General features: G+C 41.7%; 1 protein-coding gene across 1 annotated transcript in view; it reads right to left on the bottom strand.

The window, feature by feature from the left end:
* Positions 1 to 20,814, bottom strand: part of galnt18b (UDP-N-acetyl-alpha-D-galactosamine:polypeptide N-acetylgalactosaminyltransferase 18b) — a 245,720-nt gene that overhangs the window by 55,662 nt on the left and 169,244 nt on the right. The window contains exon 9 of the mRNA XM_043705680.2: positions 19,589 to 19,684. Within this exon, the coding sequence (XP_043561615.1) occupies positions 19,589 to 19,684 (96 nt within the window). The remainder of the gene's footprint in view (positions 1 to 19,588; positions 19,685 to 20,814) is intronic.

The raw sequence follows: 20,814 nt of genomic DNA, 5'->3' as shown, positions 1-20,814 counted from the left end.
AAAAATGAAACTGTTAAGCTGTATTTGCAGTGGCATTGTACAAGGGTTGCTGGCCTCAGCGGTATCAATGCATTTATAGCCTGTGAAAGATGACTTTCCACAACTCAGCTCCATTGAACAAGGTTTCCAAATAAGTCCTGCCTATGTTGCTGTGGCCTATGCTGTTGCATTGTTGGATGCGGAAGGCACTGTTCTGCCTGAAGAACATCCTCAATTTTTCACCCAGTACAATGCTGCAGCTCTCACAAACTCCATCCTCCATCCCATAGCCTCATTCTATTCTCCAGTTATTTGGAACTGAGATTCTGAAGATCAAGCAGGATCTATCTGCAAGATACCAATACAGAGCCCCAGGCAACACCTACATGGAAACCTGATATTGAGGGGCACTCTATGCCCCTTATTGGTCCAGGTAGAATGTGTCGCATTGCAAATATGCTGAACATCATGATATGGTGTTCCGACCACCTCTTCTGATCAGAGTTTTGTGCTACTGCCGCGCTCTCATCAGCATGGTCTTCCATGAAAGAAGAATGACTGTGTCTCCCCTTCACATGAGGGCACCCCTGGCTGCAAGCTCTGCCATAGGGATTGGCCCCAAATCTGGATGTTGGTACCAGTCCTGAGCTTGCGAACGCATGTGCTCCTTATTCATTTGTGCAGTAGCTTGTAGTGCTTTAGACATAGGAATGACCACAACGTCTGTGCCTCAATCCAGTGGGGACTGTTCCAATGAACCTACGTGGACAATATCAGAAACAAAGCAAACTTTCAATCAAGTGATCATTCAGGAAATACAGCACAGCATGGAGGAAGCACTGAGGGTGGCAAGGGTGCAAAATGTACACTGGGTAGAAGATTTTAATGCACACCACCAAAAGTGCTCGGCAGCAGCAATCCAAAAGGATATAGCTGCTTGACTGGATATGGGGCAGAATGGTTAGGGAACCAACAAGAGGGAAAAACATACCTCAGTCCATCCTTACCAACCTGCAGATGCATTTGTCCATAATGGTGTCAGTAAGCGTGACCATTGCATAGTTCTTGTGAAGATGATGTTCCGCCCTCACATTGAGAATAACCTCCATTGTGTTATATGGCACTATCGCTGTGCTAAATGGGATAGACTTCAAACAGATCTAATAACTCAAGACTGGGTATCCATGAGGTGCTGTGAGCCATCAACAACAGCAGAATTATACTCCAGCACAATCTGTAATGTTATAGCCCAGCATATCCGTCACTCAACCATTATCAATCAAGCCAGGGGACCAATCTTGGTTCAATGGAGAGTGCAGGAGAGCATGCTAGGAGCAGCACCAATGTACCTGAAAATGAGGTGCCAACCTGGTGAAGCCACCAAACAGGACTATTTGCATGCCAAACAGCATAAGCAGCAAGTGATAGAGCTAAGCGATCCCACAATCAAAATATCAGTCTAAGCTCTGTAGTCCTGCCACATCAAGTCGCGAATGGTGGACAATTAAACAACTCACTGGAGGAGGAAGTTCCACAAATATGCCTATCCTCAATGATGGAAGGGCCCAGCACATTAGTGCAAATATAAGGCTGAAGCTTCACAGGGTGTTCAGCTAGAAGCCCCATGTGGGTGATCCCTCTCAGCCTCCAGCTGTGGTCCTCAGCATGAGAGATACAAGTCTTCAGCCAACTCAATTCACTTCACTTATACTGCAAAGGCTATGGGCCTTGACAACATTCCTGCAATCATACTGAAGACTTGTACTCCAGAACTTGCCGCTCCCTTAGCCAAACTGTTCCAGTATAGTTACAACACTGACATCTACCTGACAATATGGAAGGTTTCCCAGCTTTATCCTGTACACAAAAAGCAGGACAAATCCAACCCAGCCACTTACCATCAAATCAGTCTATTCTTGGTTATCAGTAAAGTAATGGAAGGCATCATCAACAGTACTATCAAGCAGCACCTGCTCAGCAATAACCTGCTCACTGATGCCCAGTTTGTGTCCTGCCAGGGCCACTCAGCTCCTGAACTTATTACAGCCTTGGTTCAAATATGGACAAAAGAGCTGAATTCCAGAAGTGAGGTGAGTGTGACCATCCTTGACATCAAATCCTCATTTGACAGAGTTGCATCAAAAAGTCCTAACAAACCGAGAATCACTGGGTGTCGGGAGCAAAGTCACTGGAGATTGAAGTCATACCTGGCACATAGGATGATGGTTGGGGTTGTTGGAGGTCAGTCATCTCAGCTCCAGGACATCTCTGTAGGAGTCCATCAGGATTGCGTCCTAGGCCCAACCATCTTCAACTGTTTCATCAATGACATTCTTTCTGTCATAAGGTCAGAAGTAACTGCATTCAGATATTACAGGAGTTCATGTTCAAATGAAACACAATCTGAACAATTTCCAGGCTTGGGCTGACAAGTGGCAAGTAACATTTGCACCACATAAATTCCAGGCAATGGCCATCTCTTATAAGGGACAATCTAATCACCAGCCCCTAACATTCCCCAGACTGTAAAGTACTGATCCTGGATGCAACAAGCTTCCACTGACCGTATACAAGCCCCTGGGCTGATACTGGATGACACCCTTGACTTAAATTGCAGGTATCCAATAACTCCCTTGATCTGACTGAGTAGACTTTGAGACATAGCCATTTGGTGGAAGCACAGAGTATTGCCACATAAGCTGCTGGTACATAGTGTAGGTATAACACTGCAGAACAAGAGGTTCACCACCTTGTCTGCTCACTACTCACAATCCACAACCAATGCCAAGCTGCTAGGTTTTGTGTCTGTGCTAAAAGGCAAGGCAAGGCAAAACAGAAGAACTGTGACTTTTAAGGAATGACTGAGGGGACAAAGCTCAAAAGGTTAAGGCAAGGCAGGGCAGGAATGCTGCAAGCATCCAGGCAGGTATACAGTGACTGAGCACAAGGAGAGCAACTGAGGAGCCCTGAGAGATGCCCTAGTTGAATCCATGAGTTTGGTGCCTGCCTCAGTGTGCAAAATGGCCTGGCAGTGGTATTACAATGATAGGTGCCAATGCACTCCAAAGTGCAGCATTGAAAGGTAGAACTGTATTGTAAGTCGGTCAGAGATATGTCATGATGCTGCTGAGAGGCTGGCCCATGTTCAATGCCAATTTCAATGAATGGGAGGTGTAGGTATGGAGTGTGTGCCTGGAGATGTTGATGACTGTTGTTCATGTTGGAAGCCTAGAGGAGCTGTCAGTGAGCTGGGTCTGCCAGGTACTCGCTCTGACTTTTGTTTTGCGCATGATAGCCATCTAGGGCAAGATGGTATCTCACAGCGCCAGGGACCCGGTTTTAATTCCAGCCTTGGGCAGCAGTCTGAAGTTTGCACATTCTCACAGTGCCTGCATGGGTTTCCTCTGGATGCTCCGGTTTCATCCTACTATCCAAAGATGTTCTGGTTGGCTGGGTTGACCATGCTAAATTGCCCATAGTGTCTAGGAATGTGTAGGCTAGGTGGATTAGCCATGGCAAATGAGCCATGGCAGTGAGATAGGTAGGGGGACGGTTTGTATGGGATGCTCTTTTGAGGGTTGGTGTGAATTTAATGGGCTGAATTGTCTGTTTCCACACTGTCAGGATTCTACAACAATATCTCTCCAACATAACGGGAGATTAACAAAATGCATATCAATGGATAGGATTAAGTATTAATAATATTCAAATTTTTCTTTTCCTTTACTGTAGAAGTCAGTGACTGAATATGTTTACAAGACACTGCCAAAATACTTTTTAACAAAATAACTTAAAGTTTGTTACACAAAATTAAAATACAACCTACAATACACTATCCAAGAACTACTGGAACAATATCATTGCAAACATCATAAATAAAAATTCATTCCTTTTATCCCAGGACTACCCTCACAGACACTCAAACCCCTGTGAAGAGTCCCTCTATTTCCACTCTAAAGCTTCTTGCTCAGTTAGCATGGCTATAAGTGGTTTCCGAATTCTATGCATGCACTTGGTGTTATTTTCTTTAGTTAATGTTTTTCTCACAGCTTCCTTAAAATAAGCTGTTAACTCAACTTACTTATCACTTAACTTCCCTGTAGTCATGCCTTCACAAACTTGCTTGATGTCTTTTTTTCTGACACATCCCCATAGTGTTCAGTTTCTTAAGCTTTCTTCTCACTGACTTCTAGGCAAATCAGGGTTTCTCCTCATCCATGACCACTTGGAGACCGCTAATAACAGCAGCTCTACAGTTATGGGCTTTCTTCCCTGGGATGAACCCACTTCAGACTGTGCATGTCTCTTTCCCTCTCTGTCTCTGTCTCTCTTTCTTTCCCTCCCACTTTGGAGTGTGTAAAAAAAAGACAGCAAACACCTCAGCAAAGATCTCCCGAGATAACTTGCCGGTCACTTAGCTGAAATCATATATCTTCTTGTCAATGTTATTTTGGACTCAAAACTCAGAATTATTTTCTGAAACGAGATCAGAATTTCACAGAACAGGAAAACTTACATCCATTTTTCTATTATAGAATCATAGAATCCCTACAGTGTGATAACAGGCCGTTTAGCCCAACAAGTCCACACTGATCGTCTGAAGAGTAACCCACTCAGACCCATTCCCCTCCTCTATTACTCTACATTTACCCCTGACTAATACACCTAATCTACACATCCGTGAACACTATGGGCAATTTAGTATTGCCAATTCACCTAACCTGCCATCTTAGAACTGAAGTTATCAAATAACAATGGCATATTACAAGCCTTCATAATATTATTCAGAACCTCTGGAGTAAAACTGAGAGAACGAGAGTTCAAAATCCCACCAAGGTCATTTCAGAATTTGAATTCGATTGTAAGAAATCTGGAAGCTGTAAAAATGACCAAGAAATGACTAGATTGTCATGAAAACCATTAATGACCCTTTAGGGAAGAATATCTACTGTCCTCACCTGGTCTTGGCCTATGTGTGACTCCAGTGCCACACCAACATGGTGATTCTTAATTGCCGTCTCAAGTGGCCTGGAAAGACAAAACTTTTGTAGGGATGCCCCTTAATCACCAGCCATTCTAGTGACACCAATACCCTGAAATAATTATTAATGCAACACTTTTCATGGTTTTGCTACTTGTGAACTCTGAATTGCTTGAAAAATCTTCCAGAAGAATGGATGAAACTCTCTTAGAGTCATAGAGAGGTACAGCATGGAAATGGACCCTTCTTGTGAATATGTTGGAAATTCGTATAATTAAGTTGCTTATTCCCTACAGGATGGAGAGGCCACCAAGCTGACACCTATCAATACCATGTTTTACATATTTGCCATTAATTACGTGGACAGGGTTGTCTCAGAAAGATTTTCTTAACGTTTGAAATTTACAGCGTGTTTCATATCATTTCACAACTATTAAATCAATTGCTGTCAAACTTTGTTTGATAATTGCTCCTGTGAAGAACGTTAAGGTATTCTGCTATTGTAAATGCAAGTGTTGCTGTTGATGGCCATGGTTAGAAAACAGAAAAATTAAAAGTCAGGAGATTGTCAAGGGACAAACTTGGACATATTTTTTATGGACGAATTTTTGGAAATTCTTCTCTAAATCCTGAAAGTTCAACTATCTAAACCCTCTTGTTTGACTTGGAGGTGCCAGTGTTGGACTGGGGTGGACCAAGTTAAAAACCACACAACATCAGTTATAGTCCAACAAGCTTATTTGGAAACACTGGCTTTTGAGGCACTCTCTTCATGACAGCCACTAATAGATGCTGCAGTGCAAATCATGCTATCAGGCTATGGTAGAGATGTTAAGTAACCAGAACAGAATAGAATGGAATAGCAATCGATTGCAATATGTATCTTTACAAAAGAAATTACAGCGAAATGCTTCATAAGTCACCATACCATGCTTACTTAAATTGATGAAAGAAGTCATAAATAAGAAGAAAACAATTAAAAGTTCATCACAGTTCAATTAATGGCTCCTGGGTTCAGGGTATGCTAGAAAACCAGGCTGAGACTGCTGGCAAAGCTGGGCCAAAAGCACCCCATTACTTGGAGATGAGACGTCCATGGCAGGACTAGACCGTCATGCTGGCTCATTGGAAAACCTGGAAGCCACCTCTGAAGGAAGGACAAGATCTCCACAGCAACCGAGACCTCCACGCCAAGATGAGACCTCCATGCCAGGGCTAGATCTTCACGTTGGGCTGCTGGAATACCCAGAAGCCACCAAAAAAGACCTGCATGACAGGACAGGGGTGCCACTCTAGGCTGAGACCGCTCCTCCTAGAAAAGACCACCACAACGGGAGACCGCCACACCAGAAGGTCGCCACACGTGAAGACCACCACACCGTGAGATCGATACACCAGGAGACCACCACACCAGGCCTATACTGCCATTCTGGGCCTGGGCCAAGAGCAGGAACCTTCTGCCAAAGTCATTGAAAGAAGGTAAAGTGCCAAAATAAATGGAAATATTAAAAATGAGCACAGAAAAAAAAACTAAAATGGATAGAGCAGACGAAATCCAGGTTCCTGGGCTGAAGAGTCCACACATTGCACTGCTACTGTGTTGCTATCTTGGAAAAAAGCTATTTTGCATCATTCTATATGACAGCAGGTGTTGCTTCTGTTCCATTTGAGTATCAGCTGCTGAGCATTGAACCGCATCATCAATATCTAATATTAACGATTTCGTGGAGCAATCATTAAAAAAAATCAAGATTAATCGAGTTCCAGGTCCAGACAATAACCATCCAAAGGTGATAAAAAAGATGGTACTCAACAACGAATAAATGTTGCACATTCTGCTGCCACTTTACCCACAAACACACAAGAAACATTAAAATTCATGTATATGCCACACCCATTCAAAATTTGAGTACACAATGACCAGTGATGTTAGCCATTACAGTCATCAGAAATGTAATTAGGCACATCCAACTTCTCAATTGACCACGTGTGTAACACTTAGACAGCACTAACTTCATCTATCAGAGATTCTATACTTAGATTATAACTGAGTGTTCTGATATTAATTCAATGCCATTATTTGCAGGAATGATAACTTGCAGCAAACTTACAATTTATGCAACATTCATTATAAATTTGAAAGTAGATTGGTGTAAATTAGCATGAAGAGTAGCAATCATGCACATTTGCACAAAAATTAAAACATTCGTTAATAATACTGCAGAACCCTCTCCAATAAGCAATTTGTACAATTCAGGTTTCTAGCCTCTAACAAAAACTGACTATTCATTTATTTGTGTATGCATAGATATAGGTGTGTGTGCAAATCTGTGTGTGTGAGTATTTTACTGAGAAGGCAGCTCACATTCACCTTCTCCAGGGAATGGGTATTGGTCTATCCAGTGAAGACCATGATTGAATTAAAAAACAAGTGTGTGTGTGTGTTCATGTAGAGAGATATGTACACACAAATATACTGACAATTGTTTGGATCTGTGATGAGTACATAAGTGCTATTATTGTGCACTTGTGTTTGCGCCTGTCATAGTTCAGGTTTCATTGACCATTTTTCCATGGAAATTAATTCAATTTAAATGTTTGACTCAACAACACAGTACATCACTACAACAGAAGAAGAAAAGTCAGTGATGGACTGAAGATTGTTAAGTTTCTGAATTAGCCTTTTAGTTGTCTTCCTACAATCAGTAAATAATAAGCAATATGATATTGCTTCATGGAGCAGAATTTTAAATTCAACATAAATATGAGAATAAATCCCTTATTACCACATTAGTTTCACTCTTCCTTTCTGAATAACTAAGCCATTGTTTGCTTTTCTTTTTTTTTGGCAAACTCTTGCTTTTCACATTTTTTATTGTTTTACTTTCAAATGAAAGTTCCCAGCAGCTCTGGATAAATGGAAGCCTTTATATACTGATTTCATTTCTTGAAGTGTTTTTACCTGATTATTATGGCTCCCTGACTTCAAATTGCTGGACTCGATGTCAAAGTCATGGCTACAATGATTTCATTTGAAAGGAAGCATCACCTTGGTAAAGGATCTTGAAAGCATCTTGTCAGGGTCAGCCATGGTTCTGGATCAGTGGTGCTGGAAGAGCACAGCAGTTCAGGCAGCATCCGAGGAGCAGTAAAATCGACGTTTCGGGCAAAAGCCCTTCATCAGGAATACAGGCAGAGAGCCTGAAGGGTGGAGAGATAAATGAGAGGCGGGTGGGGATGGGAGAAAGTGGCATAGAGTACAATAGGTGAGTGGGGGAGGGGATGACGGTGATAGGTCGGGGGGGGAGAGGGTGGAGTGGATAGGTGGAAAAGAAGATAGGCAGATAGGACAAGTCACGGGGATAGTGCTGAGCTGGAAGTTTGGAACTGGGGTGAGATGGGGGAAGGGGAAATGAGGAAACTGTTGAAGTCCACATTGATGCCCTGAGGTTGAAGTGTTCCGAGGCGGAAGATGAGGTGTTCTTCCTCCAGGCGTCTGGTGGTGAGGGAGCGGCGGTGAAGGAGGCCTAGGACTTCCATGTCCTCGGCAGAGTGGGAGGGGGAGTTGAAATGTTGGGCCACAGGGCAGTGTGGTTGATTGGTGTGGGTGTCCTGGAGATGTTCCCTAAAGCGCTCTGCTAGGAGGCGTCCATTCTCTCCAATGTAGAGGAGACCGCATCGGGAGCAACGGATACAATAAATGATATTAGAGGATGTGCAGGTAAAACTTTGATGGATGTGGAAGGCTCCTTTAGGGCCTTGGATGGAGGTGACCGAGAAGGTGTGGGCGCAGGTTTTGCAATTCCTGCAGTGGCAGGACAAGGTGCCAGGATGGGAGGGTGGGTTGTAGGGGGGCATGGACCTGACCAGGTAGTCACGGAGGGAACGGTCTTTGCGGAAGGTGGAAAGGGGTGGGGAGGGAAATATATCCCTGGTAGTAGGGTCTGTTTGGAGGTTGCGGAAATGTTGGCAGATGATTTGGTTAATGCGAAGGTTGGTAGGGTGGAAGGTGAGCACCAGGGGCGTTCTGTCCTTGTTACGGTTGGAGGGGTGGGGTCTGAGGGCGGAGGTGTGGGATGTGGACGAGATGCGTTGGAGGGCATCTTTAACCACGTGGGAAGGGAAATTGCGGTCTCTAAAGAAGGAGGCTATCTGGTGTGTTCTGTGGTGGAACTGGTCCTCCTGGGAGCAGATACGGCGGAGGCGGAGGAATTGGGAATAGGGGATGGCATTTTTGCAGGAGGTAGGATGGGAAGAGGTGTAATCCAGGTAGCTGTGGGAGTCGGTGGGTTTGTAAAAAATGTCGGTGTCAAGTCGGTCGTCATTAATGAAGATGGAGAGGTCCAGTAAGGGGAGGGAGGTGTCAGAGATGGTCCAGGTAAATTTAAGGTCAGGGTGGAATGATCCTATTGAATGGTGGAGCAGGCTGAACGAGCTAAACAGACTACTCCTGTTCTTATTTCTTATGGTCTTAAATGACTTTGCAAGCAAGAATCTTAAGGCACACAAGGAAGCCACTTAACCAATTATGTTTATAATGGCTCTTTGAAAGGCATTGCCCATTAATCTCACTCTTCTTTCTGCAATTGCACTCAGCTACACTCATTTCACACAGCTTAATGAGAATACAAATTATAAATTGCCACGTGATTTACAACAAGAAAGCAAGATAAGGAAATGATTAACTGAATTCACAAATTGAGATCAGATAAATATTCACAATAAAAGATTTCTATATAGTAATGTTATCTCTGGAGTCCCCAGGGATTCAAAACTGCTTCTAAATATTTCTGAACAATGGAGGGAACCAGGTGGGAGAACTGGTCCTGAAGGGTACAATTCCCCTAACCTTACTTCCTGTTTGTGGCAATACCATTCACTTGTTTTGCTTTGATAAGTAATAATACTAACACAATTTCACTGTGATATGTGTTGCTATTAAAGCAACTACCTTGCAATGTGATTGATGCATTTTTGTTAGACACATGACACATTAACATTATTTCTCCTTTTACAGCAAAACAGTTCATGTACTTTCCTTTGATGTGTGATACTATAAAAATGAGTTTCCCCGATATGTGATATTGTTATTGTGGTTTTACTATATGACAAAAAAAACTAATAAACTAAGTGAGCCTTCTCTTTAATCTCACTGAAAGGCCACCTCTCCTCAGTGTCAGCAGGAATTGCAGAATCTCATCACAGGATCGATCAATCTATAAACAAGTCAAAGCCCTCAATTTGGTTGCGGTCAGCAGATCTTTTAAATTTCAGGATGATAAAACAAAGACAGCAAAACAAAACAAAGAACTGCAGATGCTGGAGATCTGACACAAAACCGAAAGTTCTGGAGAAACTCAGCAGGTCCTGCAGCATCCATGGAGAGAAAAGCAGAGGTAACATTTCAAGTCCAGTGACCTTCCGGTCAGAACTGAAAGCCGCTGGGAAATGGTGGGATTTAGACTATCACAGGGTAGGTTGTGGGGAGGGGAGGGGTGGTCAAATAGATGGAGACGTTACCCTCTCTTTCCGGGCACCATTCTCATCTTTTCAACCCACTCAGTATCAAAATAATTTGATCATCTTGTCCATGACTGTAACATAATGTTGGTGCTTCAATCCAGGATTGTAACAGAGGTAATAGCTTTTATTCTGTTTTCTTTACCAGAGCCATTCACCATCTTGCAAATCTCTATTAGGTCACCTCTTACCCATCCTTGACAAAAACTATCAACAATCATTTGTATTTGCAGAGTGTATTTACACCATAAAACAATCCAAGGTACTTCACATGAACATTATAAAACAAAATATAACACTCTGTCACATAAGGAGATAGCAATGCAGATGACCAAAGTATGATCAAAGAGGTAGAAGCATCATAAAGGTGGAAAGCAAGGTAGAGAGAAGGAGATGCCTGGAGAGAATTCCAGAATTTAGGGACCAAGGCATTAAAGACACAGCCATCATTTGATGGAGTAACTAAAATTAGAGATGCTCAACAGTAATAGGGGACCACAGAGATCTAGAGTGTTGTAGGGCTTTAGGAGATTACATCTTATCAAACTTCTGATTCAAAGCTATCTTGAAACCAGAAAATATCCTTACCAGAGATATTAGTGTCCACAACATCCTGGCCCAAGCTAACAAGTGGTTTATAATGTTCTATTTATTTCTGAATGCCTATCCAGAATCTACAAATCTGTAATGTAATATTCTCTACTAGTCTGGATGAGTGCAACTCCAACAACATTCAAGAAACATGACCCCATCCAGAACAAAACGACCAACTTGACTGGCTTACAATCCACAAGAATTCAGTTCCTTTACTTTCGACATTCATTAGCAGCTATGTGTACAATCCAGGAGACACACTCCAGAAATTCACCAAGGTTCTTTCAAAAGCACCATCCAAACCCACAGCCATCAATGTCTAAAGGATAAGAGCAGGAGAAAAATGGAAACACCACCCACCATCTGACATTTTCCCTCCAAGGCATTCACCATCCTGCCTTTGAAATATATTGTTATTCCCTCATTGTCGCTGGGTCAAAGTCCTGGAACTCCTCCCTGATGACAATGTAGGTATATCTTCATCATATGGAATGCTGTGATTCAAGGAGACAGTTCTCTACCACCTTTTTAACGGCAGCTAGGGAATGGCAATTAATGTTTGCTCAACCAGTGAAACCTTTATCACATGAATGCATAAAAAAAGTGCCTGGACATTTGTATATTTGTGTGTGTGTCTATATGTGTAAGTGCTTGTGTGTGTATGAGTGAATGTGGGTATCCTTTTTGGCAGAAAATTAGCACATAGCTGGTTTTATCTGCACCTGTGGGATTGAAGCTGCAAAGAGAGAACAATGCTCCAATTAATTGATGGGAACTGTGGCACTGATCAAGAGGTTGAAAAGGGTGAGAAGCATAGAATGTGCTTAAGAAATACAGAAAAAATAGATTAATGGATAACACATTCAAAGTGCTATAAACATGGCAGGAATAATGTAAGTGAAGAGATAAATGGAAATGAATAAAGACAGAAAGATTAAAAGGAATTGATGGAAAGGAAAGTAGTGAAAGCAGAGAGAGAGAACAAAAGAGGAAAAATGAGCATAACTGAGAAAAACACCAGTAAGAGAAAGACTGAGAGAAAAATAGAGAAAGAAGTCAAAAATAGATCTGAATGTAAATTAGCTTTTTAACTCCATGTAGCAGAGTTTGAAAGTTATATCCTCAGAAGTATAGCTCGTTAATATTCAAGAACAGTGATCATAAATGATTGAAATACAATTTGCATTTTTCATAAATTTGCATTAATTGAATTGAGTAGTGAGTGCACACTGCATTTTAATTACACCAAGCTCTGCCTGAGATTTCTTATCAAAGCTAATAGACTTTTAATGTTCTTCAATCAATATCAGCAATTTTAACCTGTGCAGAGCAGAACTAATTGGATATCTATCTCAAAACGATATCACTGATACAAGGGACTGAATGACTGTCTCTGATGTACCTTTTGTTTTATAGTGCAGTATTTCTCAGATGTCACATGAACCGAGTAAACTCTCTGACTCATACTCACAAAGAAAGACTGTGTTCCTTGGAAACCTGAGTTGCAGAATTGGGATAGAGTGTTGCCCAACATTCAACCTTAATTTTCTTTGTCTGAGACTCCCAGCTGGTGGCAATGCATTCGACCAGTTCGATTCATTCCATGTGATACTGAGAAATGGCTGAAGACACTAGATTCTGCATTGGCATAGACCCTTACAATATTCTGATAATGATACTGAGGACTTGTGCTCCAGAACTGGCTGGTCACCTATCCTAGATGTTTTAGTACAGCTACAACAAAAAGCTGTACAGGTATGTACTGTACACAAAATAGGCCAAATCCAACCTGACCAATTACTGCTCTATCAATCCATACTTGCTGATCAGTAAACTGATGAAAGGGATCATCAACATTGCTATCAAGCACTTGTATAACGATAACTGCTCACTGATTCTCAGTTTGACCCAAGAATCTGTGGACGAGTAAGTATTGGACCAAAATTGGACATATTAAATTGATCTACAGCCAGAGGAATTGAACCTGACAGAAAATTGGCCCAATTTAATGAAAGAGCAACTAGCAATTGTCAGCTACAGAGAATAGTGGAAACCAAAGTCAAAGAGATTATAAACGTTCAAGGCGAACCTGTTACAACTAGCCAGAGTGTTGTGTATTGGAGAAGTATCAGTCAGACTTTCTGGCAACTTGACTGCCTGAGTAAGTGCATTTTACACCCCTTGGCAAGGCAACAGTGAAGGGTGTTGATACGACCCCACTGGATGGTTTGAACCCAGCACATGACCCCATCGGCCAAAAGGGACAGAACATTTTACAAGTCTCGGAATGGGGTGGGGGGGCAGTGAAACCACACAACTAGAAGTCACCCACTCAAAGAAGACTCACAGAAGACCCAAGAAGATTCAAGAAAATCCAAGAGAACATCTGCCATGACTTGGCGCAACTAGCGTATGTGGAAGAGAGCCAGCACAACGTCAGAGGGGAAGGACATTCCAATGGCCTAGCTCAACACATGAATCATTGTGGATAAAATCCTTTCTCAGATGAATAGAGCGAGATAGAGAGTAAATATTGTGAGAATTTATGAAGTTTATAAATATTGTGAGAATTTGTGTGGTTCAACTCGATTTTGTTCACAAAATATTCCTTATTAAAACACCATGTGTTAATTTGCAAAATTCTCACATGGTGTTTTTAATGAGGAATGTTTTGCTAATAAAATTGAGTTGATCCGCAAATGGAATATCTGTGTTCTTTTAACCATCTCATCAACAAGAGCACTTAGGTAAAATTAGATTAGATTTTAGATTACATTACAGTGTGGAAACAGGCCCTTCAGCCCAACAAGTCCACACCGACCCGCCAAAGCGCAACCAATCCATACCGCTACATTTACCCCTTACCTAACACTATGGGCAATTTAGCATGGCCAATTCACCTGACCTGCACATCTTTGGACTGTGGGAGGAAACCGGAGCACCCGGAGTAAACCCACGCAGACACGGGGAGAACGTGCAAACTCCACACAGTCAGTCACCTGAGGCGGGAATTGAACCTGGGTGCCACCGTGCCGCCCACTACTACTTGTTTTTAAAACATAAACTGGTCAAAGTGTCCAAAACACGGACAGCAGGTTCCACCAGTGCCGCTCAGCTCCTCACCTCATTGCAACTTTGGCTCAAACATGAACAAAAAAGGTGAATTCCAGAGGTGAGGTGAGAGTGACAGCCCTTGAGATCTACACTGCATTTGATTGAAAATGGCAACAACTAGCAAAACCACAGTTAGTGGGAATCAGAGGAAAACTCTCTACTGATCAGAGTCTTACTAAGCAAAAAGAAGGTGGTTGTGGTTTTTCAAAGTTAGTCAGTCAGCACTAGGACATCAGAGTAGAAGCTTCTTTTGGTGGTATCCTTTAGCTGCCTTATCAATGACCTTCTCTCCATTTTGAGGTCAGAAATGGGAATGTTTGTTGATGATTTCACAACATTAGCACCACTCACAAATCCTCAAATACTGAAGCAGTACAAGGCCAAACACAGTAAGACCTGGATATAAGTGGCAAGTAATATTCATGCCTCACAAGTGTTAAGCAATGACCATTTTTAACAAGAGAGAATCCAACTATCACTCCTTGTCATTCCACAGTATTATCATCACTGAATCCCACAATATCAACATCCTGGGTGTTACTATTCACCAGAAACTCAACTGGACCAACCATAAAAATACGATGGCAAATCAGGGGCTAGACATTCTTTTGTGATTAACTCCTCAAAGTCTGTTCACTACATAAAAGACATGAATCAGGAGGGTGATGGAATAAGCCCCTCTAGCCTAGATGAGTGCAGCTCCAACAACACTGAAAAAGCTTGACACCATTCAGGATAAAGCAGACAATGACTGACGCCGCATTGGTAAGGATTTACTCCATCCCAGCAGCAATGTGTATCATTTACAAGATGCACTGCAAAATCCACCAAGGCTCCTCAGTCACCATCTTCCAAATTCACAATCATCACCATCTAGAAGACCAAGGAATATCACAACTTGCAATTTCCTCTCCATGCCGCTTAGCATCCTGATATGGAAATGTATCACCGTTTCTTCACTGCTACTGGATCAAAATCATGCAACTCCCTCATTAAAAGCATTGGACCTACATCAAATAGACTGTATCAGTTCAGAAAGGCAGCTCACCTTCAAAAAAAGACAACTAGGGGTGGACAATATTTGCTGGCCAAACTGGCAATGCCTCCAATCCCTGAATGAATAGTCAAACATCCTGTTAGGAAATAGCACAGAGAGTGGGTGAGGAGGGTAGGATACAAATGGGTGAGGGGATTAAATGGCAGCAGGGTGAAAGAGGGGTCAGGATGTCAGGTGGTTCGATTCAAAAGTCCTATTGCTGTGTCATTGCCTTTATGAATATCTCTGAAATATTCCTTCCTTACAACATATACCCAAGGCTCTTTCTTTGAACTATAATAATTTAGTGTGACATATTTAGAGAGAATTTCAAGCACTGGGGTTTGATTCTTGTTAGTGTCAGGTATGCAGGAGAGAAGCAATGTCAGCTCTTCCTGTTCCAAAATATCTGTAATGTCTTGCCATCACCATGGGAGCCAGCAATCAAACTAAGGTTGGTGTTTGCTGTTCTAAATAAATAGCTAAGAGAATACGGCCTGTGGGATTATTTATCATAGTTCTGTTTAAACAATGCTGGGTGGACTTAAGCATTATAAACCTGCAAAGTCTGTCAATGGTACAAAGAGTTCATATTTTCTAACACTTCAAAGATGTTTTAACTGTTCAGATGTTACATTCAATGAAAACTTGTTTCACATTTGATCTCACAGTTACAGCTGAATTGTACTTTACTTTGGGGGTAATAGATGAGAAAGTGATAGACGAGGTTTAAGGCCATTGAGCCTTCTCAATGTGAATTCAATGATGCTGTTCGTTGTACAAAAAGGTACTGACAAATGAATATGCTGGGGCAGATTGCTGGAAATTCTTAACTAAACAATGAAACGTCAATGTATCTGTCACATTACTATATCCCTTTCTCTTACTTTATCATTCAATTTGCTATTTGACCTCCCTTGCATCCCAGACCTTCTTTCTCATTCTTTTCTCACCTCTCTCTTATTCTTGCTTCAATCTATACCAGTTTAAAACCTATTACATCTCTTACTTCTTCCTGTTCTGATAAAAGGTCATTTGTGAGAGAGGAGGTTGTGCAGCATTAATGTCACAGGCCTAGTAAATCCAGAGCCCTGGGTAATGTTCAGGGGGCTTCTATTTAAAGCCTACCAGGGCAGATGGGAAAATTTAAACTCGATAATTAAGGTAAAGTCATGAAAAAAAAATGGCCTAATGGCTATCCTACAACCACTATCTCTGCTATTAACATCCTGGAGTTACTGTTGACCAGAAACTCACTTGGACTCACCATATGAATACATTGGCTACAACAGCAGGTCAGAGGCTAGGAATCCTGCAACAAGTAAATCACCTCCTGCCTCCCCAAAGTCTGTCTACGACTTACAAGGCACAAGTCAAGAGTGTGATGGAATACTCTCCCACTGGCCTGGATGAATACAGTGCCAACAACATTCAAGAAGCTTGATACCATCCAGCCTGCTTGATTGGCACCACATCCACAAAACATCCAATCCTTCCACCACCAACACTCAGCAGCAGTGTGGATCATCTATAAGATGCACTGCAGAAATTCACCAACGATCCTTAGATAGCATTTTTCAAACCCATCTGGAAGGACAAGGGCAACACGATTATTTTTTACACTACCACACATGTAATCATTCCCCAAGCCATGCTCCATCCCAACTTGGAAATATATTGTTGTTCCTTCACTGTCACTTGGACAAAATCCAGGAATTCCCTTCCTAAGGGCATGATGGATCTACCCACAGGATGTAGACTACAGCGGTTCAAGAAGGCAGCTGACTACCACATTCTCAAGCGCAACTAGGGATGGGTGATAAATGCTGACCCAGTCAGTGAGTGATTAAAATAAATTCATCAATTGTTGTAAAAGTCCATCTGCCTGACTAATGCACGAAAGAGAGGGAAGTCTGTTCTGACTTACTTGAGAATCCAGATGAACAGATACAGCATTGACTTTTAACGCTGGGTAATTAGGAATGGCCCAATGCATGGCACCCACAGACCATGAACAAATTAAAATAAAATCTGAAACATGAACTGCTGCTTTCACCACAGGGAAGTAAAACTAAAACTAGATACTGCAGGTAAACACAGTCATGTATGTTCCATGACCTGCAGCATGTGGAACCTCTTTACATGCTGTAAAAAAACCTCCTGAGTTTATAACTTTGTGAGCTGTTGCCTGACCTGATGAATATTTCCAGCATTTTCTGCTTTGATTTAATCACCCAGCTGTTTTGTAATAAGTGGCTGAAGTAGAGAAATCCATCCGTAAACGTCTCCCATCTAGCCCATCAAATCTGCTCTGCCATTCAGTGAGATTGTAGCTGATCCAATAATCCTTAACTCCACCTTCCTGGCTTTTCCCCATAACCCTTGATTCCCTGACTGACTAAAAATCTATCTCAGCCTTGAATTAATTTAATGAACCAGCCTCAACAGCCCTCTGAGGTAAAGAATTCCACAGATTCACAACCTATTGAGAGCAGAAATTCTTCCTCATCTCGGTGTTAAATGTATGACTCCTTATTCTGAAATTATGCCCTCTGGTCCAAGACCCTCCCACAAGGGGAAACAACCTTCCTCCATCTAACTTGTCAGGCTCTCTACAAATCTTACTAGTGCACTAGCGCACTAGTATCTACACCACATTCAGTTTATACATATAATAAAGAATGCCCGAACATTGCAAAAATCTAAAGTCAGGTGAATTCGCCATGTTAAATTGCCCGTAGTGTTAGGTGCATTAGTCAGAGGGAAATGGGTCTGGGTGGGTTACTCTTTGGAGGGTCGGTGTGGACTTGTTGGGCTGAAGGGCCTGTTTCCACACTGTAGGGAATCTAATCTAATCTAAAAAAAAATCCACAGGCAGTGAAAATGAAACAGAATTGGGCACTGAACTACATAAGGAGCTGTTCGGCATGTGCCCAAAAGTTTGACCAATAAGGTAGGTTTTAAACATCATTGTGAAGAAGGAGCAGGAGAGAAGTTTGTAAAGATAATTTCAGAGATTTGTCTTCGTCGTTGCATAGCTGGAGTCATGGTCCCAACAATGGAGCAATTAACATCAGGTACATGTAAGGTATCAGAATTACTGCAGTGGAGAGATCTCAGAGGAATGTTGGACTGGAGGGAGGGCAAAAGCCATGGAGTGACTTGAAATCATGAATGCACATGTACAAATCAGGGTGGCTAGGGGTTTGTACAAGTCAGTGAGGTTATGGGTAATAGGCGAATGGGCGTTGGAATGAGTCAGGATATAGCCAACAAGCAATGACGAACACAAAGCTACAACTCAAAATCTAATTGTTGCACCATTTGGCAAAGGAGCTGCCTCCCAATATGCTGTTGGAGTGTAGCAGTTTGACAAGAATGCAGCTATTGCTCATTTCTGGGTTCCCTGAGGACATTCAGTACTGGCTATATAGTTTGAATGGATTTAAAGGTGGGTCAGGCGAGGTAAGTGTCCCACATTGGTGAAACACATTGATTTTAACCACAACATGGCCCTTTTATACCAGTACAATTCACACAGTTCCAGATTTATTGAAATCAGTTTGGCAACAATGGAAAAGAGTATGAAATATGAAAACAAACTCTTAGTTCCCCACCTTGTGAAAAACCATAAAATGATACAGTAAGAAGATACTCAGTCTATTGTTTCTGTTGCAGCCAATCAGTTCCACGACCCAGACTTTCCCCATAGCCCTGCACATTTTACAAGTACTCATCTGAGTTTATTTTGAGGGCTACTATTAATTCCATTGCCTTTTCAGGTGGCACATTCAAGATTACATCAACTCACTGTGCAAAACAATCCTGTATCATCTTTCTCTCCAGTTTCATTTGCAATGTCCATTTGTTTGAGGGGGAATTGTTTGCTTTCATGGACCAGATTTATGTTCACCCTGTCAAATAATATTCAAACCTTTGCAGGTGTTGTGTGAAATATTAGCACTGCTCATATTTTTTATGAAAGATCTCTTTCTCCTTTTAAATCCTATTATGCGCAGTGATAGTCACTACAAGATGGTTGGAAATCCTGCAGCCACTTTTGTGTTTGGCCTGTAAGATTACTTTCCCAAGCTGGCCTGAATCTGGTTTGCTTTTACCCCTGTCAGAAAGCCACCTATTGCATTCTCCAGTGGGACAACCACATATTATAATACATGAGAATTCACAGTGAGACAGGTCGCATGGACCAGAGGTCCATGGTTGTGCCAGGTTGTAGACATATGAATATTCTGCCTGCTTGTTTGTTCCAGTGTGCATATGTTCACTTGACGATCAGACACCCAGCCCTCTGACAGTGAACACTGATATTATGGGTTTGTTTCTCCATTGTTGATCTCACATACCTGTGACACCATTCCATGACAAACGTACATAATTGGAATATTGTCTGTATCTGGCCCTCGATCAAGGCACAAATCATTCTTCAAAGCATTTTTGAGCTGTGATATAGAGAAATAAAACATATCATATTAGGTGACATTGCTAGGATTTATCGCTCAACAAATTATTAGAGTGCAGAAGGAGGCCATTCATTCATTATGTCTACACTGACTCTGAATGAACAATTCACTTAGTGCCATTGCTCTACGTTCCTCCCAAACCCTTCACATTCTCTCTTTACAGAGAACTGTCTGATTCCATTTTGAATGCATTGAGTGAACCTGCCACCACCACACTCAAGCAGTGCATTCCAGGCCTGAACCACTTGCTGTGTGGAAAATACTTCTTCCTCACACGATTTTAATTTCTTTTACCAATTACTTTAAACTTGTGCCTTCTCATTCTCAATCCCTTCATAAGTGGGAAACATGTATCCCAAGCTAATCTGTCCCAATCTATCAAAACAGATCTCCTCAGTCTGTTTTCAAGCAAAGCAGTCCTAGCTTCTCCAAACTATCTTTATAAATGAACTCCTTCATTCCTTAGTCTTTTGATGATCCTTTTCTGTCTTCTTTCTAATTTCACAACCTTACCAACCTGCAATTAATACTCCAGTTAAGGCCAAATATACATTTCATACAGTCTTTTGCATTCCATGTTGCAACTAATAAAGACTGCATGATTTATTAACTGCTCTCACAACCTGTTCTGCACCTTGAATAACTTATATACATATTGGCCCAGCTCCCTTTGCTCCTGCACCCTTTTTAGAGTTGTTTCCTTTATTTTATCTTATCTCTTCATGTTCTTTCAACCAAAATTAATCACTTTGCATTTCCTGTACCCTTACTCTTGGAAGCAAGGTAGGAAGCACAGCTGATAATGTGCACATAGCAAGATCTCAAAACAGCACAATGACAATGACTAGGTGAATTGTTGTTATATGTGATGTTGCTTGTGTGAGAAATATTGACCTGGATCCTGGAATTAACTTTGGGGTTGAAAGTGAGGAATTATAAAGTAATTAATTTGTCAAGAGAAAATACTGGACAAATCAATGGGATTAAAAGTCAACAAGTCTCTAGGACCTGAGGGCCTGTGCTCTGGATGCAGAGCTGGTGGATCACTAGTTTGACCTTCTAGCATTCCTTAGGTTCGGATTGGAAGGTAACAAATATTTACTGTGCTA

This window comes from Chiloscyllium plagiosum, unplaced genomic scaffold (assembly GCF_037043375.1).
Source record: "Chiloscyllium plagiosum isolate Xiang-an unplaced genomic scaffold, Cpla_swu_hap1 HiC_scaffold_18, whole genome shotgun sequence".
NCBI classification, from domain to species: domain Eukaryota; kingdom Metazoa; phylum Chordata; class Chondrichthyes; order Orectolobiformes; family Hemiscylliidae; genus Chiloscyllium; species Chiloscyllium plagiosum.
This window is presented reverse-complemented; position numbering and strand designations above follow the sequence as displayed.